Source organism: Stigmatopora argus, chromosome 12, assembly GCF_051989625.1.
Source record: "Stigmatopora argus isolate UIUO_Sarg chromosome 12, RoL_Sarg_1.0, whole genome shotgun sequence".
Taxonomy (NCBI): domain Eukaryota; kingdom Metazoa; phylum Chordata; class Actinopteri; order Syngnathiformes; family Syngnathidae; genus Stigmatopora; species Stigmatopora argus.
The window spans coordinates 85,913-95,019 of record NC_135398.1 but is presented as its reverse complement, the minus strand read 5'-3'; the positions used below and the strand labels follow the sequence as shown (position 1 = coordinate 95,019).

The window sequence follows — 9,107 nt, the reverse complement described above, 5'->3', positions numbered from 1 at the left end:
TGTGCAGCCTGTAATATGCACTTTTTGATCAATTCACCTTCTGTGAATGGCTTACCTGCTTTAGCAATCAACTCACAAATGGCGTAGCTAGCTTGGACTGCTGCATTACTGTCTTTGGTAGCCTTCTTGAAGAAATCCTGTTGCCTCAGAAGACGTGTTGTAAGACTGGCAACCTGGTTGGCTCTCTCATCTCCCTGGTATTTTTCGTACTCCTCAGCATGTCTCGTAGTATAATGACATTTCAAATTGTATTCCTTGTGCACCGCAACTTTTTCAGTGCAAATGAGACACGTCGGGGGGGGGGGGGGGGGGGGGGGGTGCGCACTTTCGCTCTCCGATCGTATTGGATTACGGCAGTTCTCCGAATTTATCAAGTGTCATGTTAACGCACTTACTGTTACGTTTCAGTTTCACTTGCGGAGATGGCTACAGACACTGACACAGGCTGGATCAGGGATCATAGCGCCTCATTCAGTTGTATGCCGAGAGCAGCGGAGGAGTGTGCGCGCCGAGCGGAGTGATCGGCTTCACGTCTTCTCCTCCGCTCAGCTGATTGGAGGAATGAATGAGTGAGTGAGCGAGGCACTGGACAGCCCGGCCGATGTCCCGCCCTCCAGAGCCGTATACCTTACCGTGATTGGTTCATTCGGCTCCGAACACAACAAGTGTCATTCATATCAATCTTGCGGGCCGCACGAACATTAATCTTTCATATTAAGGCGGGGGCCGCAAATTATCGTCCCGAGGGCCGCAGTTGGCCCGCGGTCCGCGAGTTTGAGACCCCTGATTACCTTACACTGTAATCGGACTCGGTCCATGGACGGTGGACGAGAATGGTTCGATTGTGATCTCCCTTCACCTGAAAGTGTGGATTAGCCACTTCAACCATGGGATATATCTGACCTGGTGGTGCCCATTGTGGTGGGTTAGGGTGAGGTCCTTGGAACGCCACCAGAGAAGGGTAGAGTTGTCTCTCTTCCCTTCTTTCTTTTTGTGCTCTCGTCTGCATCTGTGGGGAGACAATCGGACCCAAGTGATTCAGGTTCATACCTGCAGTGGCATTTGCGTGCTCTGGTTCCTGTCTTCTGGCTCCATCTTGTGGTAGTCCTCCTTGCCAGCGACTTTGTTCAGCTTGTGCTCCTTGGTTAGGTGTGAACGGGGCAGTAGACTCCATGGGCGACCCCCCCCCCCCTCTATTTGTTTGCAATGGGTGTGCGTGGCTTGGCGGGTGAGGGGTGTCAAAATCTGTGAAGGGGGGCTGGCCGTAAAGTGGGCTTCTTGCCATTGTTTCTTCACCGGGCCTAACATCAATCACAGCGCCCATGGTATTTCTTTGTTCTGCCCTTTTTATTTTCTTCTTAACCCTTTGTTCTTCTCGTTTTGCAGCTTGTTCTATCCACACTTTAATATCTTCCAGCTGTTTACCAATTTTTTCTTGCTTCTTCCCTTTGTTTACAGCCTTTTTTACTTCTAAGCTCCTTTGAATAGCTTGCAAAGGCTCTAATAACAATAGCCCCTCCCCACCCCCCACACATTTGCTTTGTCCTTTTTGGTCCATTCTTCTATATGACCACAATGACCAGGAAAATGTTTCAACATGAATTTGACATCAGTTGGATATTCTTTGCTGTTCCCCGAGCCCATCTTGGATGCTTTTTTCTTCTCGCTCCTGTTTGAACGTTTTTCAAATATGTTACGCTATTAATATATTTACCCCGATATTTTACGGCGATTCTTTAGGGACGTCCCATCTAATGTATTATCTCTTTAATACTTATTTTTATTATCCTATTTATCCGTCTACGTTGTCTTTTTAACCGTTACTTTTAAATCCTCTCTATTCACGAGCGCGTCCCGAGCGCGTATCGGCGTACTTTGGGTTCTTAACAAACACTTCCGGTTTCTATAATAGTACTATACTTTTTAATCGAGCGCTTTCTTACTCATCGGGTGCAGTATTTTTTGAAGGTTTATTTTTAACAATCTCCAGAAATCCTTTACCGAGGGACTATTTCACCCCCTAGGTTAAAGCCGCGTCACCAGCTTGCCTTACGAACGTAACTTATGGCCGAAGTGTACGTCCGCCGCATACCTTGTGTATTAACTTCTTTTTTTTTTTACATACATACTCCCCAACGATATGCATTTATCCCCGATTTATGAGGCGTTTTTCTTCGACTTTCTCACGATTGGAAAAACGGGATTCCCACCAGACTTGTCCTAAATATTAATTTTAAACAGCCCCTTACCGTCTCTTGTGCCTCCTCCTTTTTGATGGGGGGTTCGTTTTTCAAACGTGCCGCGATCGACCGAAATGCCCTCTCTTTCAAAGTAAGAGTAGCTGACATCAGTATTCTCGGCCTTCAGTCCACCGCGGTCCGAAAATTCAGAAATGAATCTCCCGGGTTTCTAAGGCACCAGAAAATGTTGGATCTAATCGATTAACATTTGAAGAATATGACATATTTTATTCCTTCATTTTATTGTAGCTGTTGCATTTTTGATATAGTACCACAGTAGGATTAAAACTATTGTTCTCAACTCAATTACAATGAACAAAAGGTCTTTTGTCTGAGTTTCTGCTTCAAGGTGTGGTCCAGGTGACAAGTGGTCCCGGTGATAAGTGGCCCAGATGAAACCAGGGACAAAGGGATCCCCGCGGAGAGGGCGATGGTCCAGATGATACCAGAAACAAAGGAATTCATGCGGAGATGGCGACCAAGCCAGACGTGGATTTGCGGGCAAGCAGATCTCAGGGGAGGACACCCCTCCAGAATCGTCGTGGGACAGTCCGAATATCATTAGAATCAGCGAATGAATATTCATTTTTGTTTAACTATAACTGTGCAAACGCGGGTGTGGACCGTTGTCTTTTCATCCTCCACTGTGCATTACGACGCGCAGCTGGTTTACTATTATTTGGGAGGGGGCCCGGAGCTCTGTAGGGATCAATTTCTGGAATAAACCATCTGTGGAGTAACTCGCAAACCCTGGTCTCTTCCTTCGATGCTGAACGCGCACATTTGTTAGATGAGATCAGACTGAGTTAAGGAATTAGGGATAGGTGCTAAAACTGTACATCTAACACATTCAATAACTCGAATTAGAGGAAGCACACAGAGTCGGCCATGATGAGTTTTTAACTAGCTTCAGCTGAAGGAGGAAGTCAGAGTAGCCAGCGCTAGTAGATGCACTCACCTCTTAGCTTGGCCAGTTTGAGATCCTGGTCCCTCCAACAGAGTCTGCCAGTTTTATTGAACAAAGGTCATGTGACATAGGTACAAACTTTAGGCAGGAAAATGTGAACAAAGAAATGGCCGTGTCATGGTAGATGATGCGCCCCCAACTCATAGGTGTCACGGACGGAAATTTCCGCTAGCCCATGCAAAATTCTATTCTAGTGACTACACTAAATAAACCTATTAACTAGTAAAAAGCATAAGAATACATTCCATACTCCACAGACGTAACGTCCCATAAGACTAGGCATTTATTGAACAGGGCTGGGCAGACTAAAAAAAGGCCAAAAGTGAGTGCTTTGGTTTCAACCTGGACAGAGCAAAGCTTTCCACAATACTAGTGTCCTATGAGTGCAATCAGTGGATTGCCGTCAGCTGCTTCTCTAGCCCAACCCCCGCTGGTTCAACTTTGTCAGTCAGCTCGATCGATGCTGTATGACTTGAACGAAAAGCTACTCGCTCCCCACCCACCCACAGCGGCCCAACCCCCGTCGATTCAACTTTTTCACCTATGTATGTGCCTTTGTCACCTTTGCAAAGCCACCCCTCCCTGCCTGGTATAAACTGTCAAAAGCCAGTTCCAGATTTTTTTTAACCTATTATAAACATGGGCCATCAAAGCGCAAACTTTTGACAATTGAAGAGCGAGTGAGCGCCTCAAAGAAATTGAAGCATTGGACATATGAAGGAAGACGTAGCATCCCTTAAGACTAGGCATTTATTTAACAGGGCTGGGCAAACTAAATAAAGGGTCAGAATGAGAGATTTGGTTTCAACCTGGACAGAGCAAAGCTTTCCACAATACTAGTGTCCTACGAGTGCAATCAGTGGATTGGCGTCAGGTGCTTCTCACAACACAACCACCGCTGCTTCAACTTTGCCAGCTCGTTCGGTGCTGGATGACTTGAGCGAAAAGCTACTCGCTCCCCACCCACCCACGTTGGCCCAACCCCCGTTGATTCAACTTCGTCACCTATGTATGTGGTGGATGGCTTTGCAAAGCCACCCCTCCCTGCCTGGTATAAACTGTCAAAAGCTAGTTCAAGACTTTTTTTAACCTATTTCAAACATTTCACGGGCCATCAAAGCGCAAACTTTTGACAATTGAAGAGCGAGTGAGCGCCTCAAAGAAATTGAAGCATTGGACATATATGAAAGAAGACGTAACGTCCCATAAGACTAGGCATTTATTTAACAGGGCTGGGCAGACTAAAAAAAGGCCAAAAGTGAGTGCTTTGGTTTCAACTTCTAAAGAGGAAACTTTCTGCAATACTAGTGTCCTGCGAGTGTAATCAGTGGATTGGAGTCAGCTGCTTCACACAGCCCAACCCCCGCTGGTTCAACTTTGCCAGTCAACTCGGTTGGTGCTGAATGACTTAAAGGAAAAGCTACTCGCTCCCCTCCCGCCCACCCACGTTGGCCCAACCCCCGTTGATTCAACTTCGTCACCTATGTATGTGGTGGATGGCTTTGCAAAGCCACCCCTCCCTGCCTGGTATAAACTGTCAAAAGCCAGTTCAAAACTTTTTTTTAACCTATTTCAAACATGGGCCATCAAAGCGTGAACTTTTGACCATTGAAGAGCGAGTGAGCGCCTCAAAGAAATTGAAGCATTGGACATAAGGAAGACGTAGCATCCCTTAAAACTAGGCATTTATTGAACAGGGCTGAGCAGACTAAAAAAAGGCCAAAAGTGAATGCTTTGGTTTCAACTTCTAAAGAGGAAACTTTCTGCAATACTAGTGTCCTGCGAGTGTAATCAGTGGATTGCTGTCAGCTGCTTCTCTTGCCCAACCCCCACTGGTTCAACTTTGCCAGTCAACTCGGTTGGTGCTGTATGACTTAAAGGAAAAGCTACTCGCTCCCCACCCACCCACGTTGGCCCAACCCCCGTTGATTCAACTTCGTCACCCATGTATGTGCCTTTGTCACCTTTGCAAAGCCACCCCTCCCTGCCTAGTATAAACTGTCAAAAGCCAGTTCAAGACTCTTTTTTTTTAAGCCTATTTCAAACATGGGCCATGAAAGTGCAAACTTTTTTCCATTGATGAGCGAGCGAGTGCCTCGAAGAAATTGAAGCATTGGACATAAGGAAGACGTAACATCCCTTAAAACTAGGCATTTATTTAACAGGGCTGGGCAGACTAAAAAAAAGGCCAAAAGTGAGTGCTTTGGTTTCAACTTCTAAAGAGGAAATTTTCCGCAATACTAGTGTCCTGCGAGTGTAATCAGTGGATTGGAGTCAGCTGCTTCACACAGCCCAACCCCCGCTGCTTCAAGTTTGTCAGTCAGCTCGGTTGGGGCTGTATGACTTGGAAGGAAAAGCATTAACGATGAGCCGGTCTTTTTTTTTTCCACCTGCGTGCAGCTCTATGCCGGGGCCATCCTGGAGGTGTGCGGGTGAAAATTGGGGAGGTTTTTTGTTGTTGTTGTTGTTGTTTTTTGGCCAAATCTTACCAAAACCCGTGGCACTTCTGGCTTACTAAAATGCAACATCCAAATGACTCTGCCGGGGCGGCCGAGTAGAAAGACGGCCCGCCGGCGGGCTCCTCCGTCCAGAGCGGATAGCCGCCGCTAATGAAGCTGATGCTTATTTTTTTCCCGGCGCCGCTCTTACTCGCCCAGGCAGCGGCCGGGAGGAGAATATAAGCCGCCACCTGCGGGCACAGCCGGGCGGGGGACCAAGCAAGACCCCCCCCCCCCGAAGGCCGGCCACTGGAACTGGGCCATCCGCTGGTGGTGAGGCGCCGGGAGGGTGGGCCTTTTGTCCAGCCCGTGGCTTTCGTCCAGGTCGCCAAAGTCGCCTCCTCGGCCTAGAAGCGCAGCAAAAGCCCCGCCGGTGCCTCCGCCCTGACTTTGCGGCGGGGCCCGTACTTGTAGTCCGGGTGTTCTCGAAGGTGGCGGTCGCGGAGCCTCTCGGCCTCGTCCATGTAAGGGCGCTTCTCGCCGTGGCCCAGCTTCTTCCACTCGGCGCCCAGTCGCTTGCCCATTTCCGAGTTGTGCCTCTCGGGGTGCTCCCGTCCCGGGCCACCTGGCGCCGTTGTCCCCTGGACCACACCATGAAGACGTTCATGGGAGGGTCTCTTGACGTGCTCCGAAGCTTTGGCCATTTGCGGGCTCCGGCGCGTGCTCCAGTGGCCTCCGGACCCAAACGGTAGAAAGAGAAAGACGACGGAGAGAGAAGCTACGTCTAGCTGTTGCCTGCGCAGAGGACAAGTGAAGAGAAGAAAGCCAGCAAGCGCAGCGCTCGTTTCTGCTCCAAAGTCACGTTGGGCTGCTAAACCAATGAGGAGAAGAGAGCCCTGTAATCCCCTCAAGTGGGGAAAGAAAGAAAAAAAAAACACTCCAACCCAAGGTTTGCGACAGTCGCTCCTTTTGATACTTAAGCTTAAGAAATCTCCGATGAGATGCCAAAAAGGGAGAAAATCATCTTTACCGAGGCCTCTCGGAACACGCGGGAGCTGCAAAATATCATATACGTACTTTGTCTTTACTTGGTGTCATTTTTCTTTTCTTTTGTTTTGGGGGTTGAAAAGTGCAAAGAGAACTTGTGTGCCAACGTGCTTCTTTTTTTTTTTGTGCCGCTTTCAAATCCACGCCAAATCTGGAGTGGTCCGATAGGGCTCCGGCCACGACCGTGCTTCCTTTTCAGGTCAACCTTAATGCTGGTCTCGGAACCACTTTGCCGGACCGACCGGGTTTACCGTCATCTTTGACTCCTCTTCTTGGAAAAATAACAGACACGGCTGGGCTTGCTAAAAGCCCAGGAAAAGAGCGCATGTATTTGGTTGGCCACCCCCGCCCGGGGTCGTCGCAGCTTTTTGAAATGGCTTAGCGCAGGGGTGGGGAACCTTTTTGACGAAGAGAGCCACAAACAATTCCTATTTTCCAATGTTATTCCTTGTGAGCCAGACTACGAATTTAAAAGTCAAAATACATACATGTAAACGAGTGCCTTTTCAATTTTTTGGGGTAATTTCACCACTTTTAAAGTGGAAAAAAAATGAATATTTTTTAAAAGATTCTTATGCTTTTGCTAATCAATGAGAGGATGCATTCCAGAAGAGTCTACTGCCCCCCAAAAATGAAGATGAAAGCAGTTCTAGATGTAATATCTCAGTTCTGTCACTAGCAAATTCCATATTTTAGCTCACAGGTTTGCAACGAGCCAGATGCACCTATCAAAAGAGCCACATGTGGCTCCCGAGCCATAGGTTCCCCACCCCTGGTTTAGAAGGAAAAAAAAAGTGCCAGCGGCAGAAATTCTCGGTGGTCATCCGGTTATCCCCGTCGGGCTCCAAAGATACGGACCCTCCCTTCTCCTCGGGAAGGGTTAGGGTGGGGTTTTGCTGTTTAGGCTCCCGTGGTTGACCTTGACCATTCCTGATTCCACTTGATTTCAAAAGTTCCCACCCTGGCACTAACCCTAATCCTAACCCAGGTTTTTGGAGACTTGAAAGCCAGTGGTCCATGAGGCAGTATTCCAGCTGGAAAAAGAGTGTATATTGGTGACTTTGACATTGTCCAGTTGTTGTGTACTTCCTTCATTTTTTTTTGGCCCCACTTGAAAAAGGCCCCGATCTTCTCACAGCATGAACAACTCAAATTCTTTTCTCATTTTATTGAAATTTGTGGTGATAGGAAAGGATTAGGTTGAAAAGCTTAAAGAAGGAAGCATGTGACATCATTCAAGTTTCAAGTTACTATTATGTTGAACAAAGTGTTGCTCTTGAGTTTACTCGTAACATCTTCAATTTACTACAGAAATATAGAAGGGAGTTCAAATGATAGAGTGGAAGGAAGTGCAAGTCAATTGTTATATCAACTGATTGAGTCAATGAATACTGATATTCACTTGACAGAGATTGATAGTAAGAGTCATCCAAGTGAAAGGAAAGCACAAACAATGCAATTTATACAATTTATGGTTGGGAGAAACAAACGGAGCATCAATCAGCTGGAATCAAAGTGGTACTTAAATTTGATCCTACCAGTTGCGTATGATTGGGAACTGAAGGGTATCTTTGCTTCTTTGCTTCTTTGCTTCCTTGATTCCTTGATTCCTTGATTCCATGGTTGCCTGTCTTGTCTTGTACTTTCAAGGCTAGACTACTGATCTCATACTGGTTATGACCTATGACCTCAGGCAGGAAGCAAGGAGAGTTTAGTCTGATTGGGTTTTTTCTGCCCCCTGTTGGTGTGGAAGAGGGCAGACGTATCTTCCGCTTAGTTGACTTGACAGACATAAAGAGCAATAAACCGTATACAATACATGGTCATTTTTTTTAACAAAAAAAAGCCTTACTATACTATGTCGTTTTTTTAAGAGAAAAGACCTACTATACTATATTGTTTTTGAAAGAAAAAAAGCCTTACTATACTATGTCGTTTTTTCTATGAAAAAAGCCTTACAATAGTATGTTGTTTGTTAAAAGAAAAGCCTTACTATACTATTTCGAATTTTTCGAAAAAAGCCTTACTATACATCAGGGGTCTCAAACTCAATTGACCTGGGGGCCGCTAGAGGCCAAGTCTGGGTGAGACTGGGCCGCATCAGGATTTCCACAAGAAAAGCGCTGATAAAACATTCCAACGTTATCAAATATCTTTATTTTTTTACAGAAAAATAATGAATTAGATAAATTAACTTAAAGATGAATAAAAAAATCAATCAATCAGTAATACAAAAATAAAATAATAATAATGTGAGATATACACTGGCTGCCTAAGTAGAGAAAATGAATTATTTTTATTCCGTTTCAAATGTCTGTATTAACAGCTCTTTAACCTTTAACTTTCTGAACTTGAATGGAACTTTGAACATGAAATATTCTGAACACGGCTTCTCTTGCCTACTCCTTGCTGCTA

General features: G+C 46.1%; 2 protein-coding genes across 4 annotated transcripts in view; both read right to left on the bottom strand.

Moving 5' to 3' along the window:
* Window positions 1-5,528: 5,528 nt before the first annotated feature.
* LOC144086054 (SRY-related protein CH2-like) lies at window positions 5,529-7,195 on the bottom strand. The gene has a single exon (XM_077615822.1). The coding sequence runs from the start codon at window positions 6,347-6,349 to the stop codon at window positions 6,053-6,055; it is 297 nt and encodes a 98-aa protein (XP_077471948.1). The 5' UTR covers window positions 6,350-7,195; the 3' UTR covers window positions 5,529-6,052.
* A 1,470-nt stretch (window positions 7,196-8,665) lies between these two features.
* Window positions 8,666-9,107, bottom strand: part of LOC144086103 (receptor-interacting serine/threonine-protein kinase 2-like) — an 18,608-nt gene continuing 18,166 nt past the window's right edge. For all 3 annotated transcript variants that reach the window (XR_013304343.1, XR_013304344.1, XM_077615903.1), the window contains one exon: window positions 8,666-9,107. This exon is cut by the window's right edge. The gene's annotated coding sequence lies outside the window, so the exon portion shown is untranslated.

Excerpts from the sequence above, each read along its gene's own strand:
- LOC144086054 (XM_077615822.1), bottom strand. The coding sequence starts at position 6,349 with ATGGCCAAAGCTTCGGAGCACGTCAAGAGACCCTCCCATGAACGTCTT.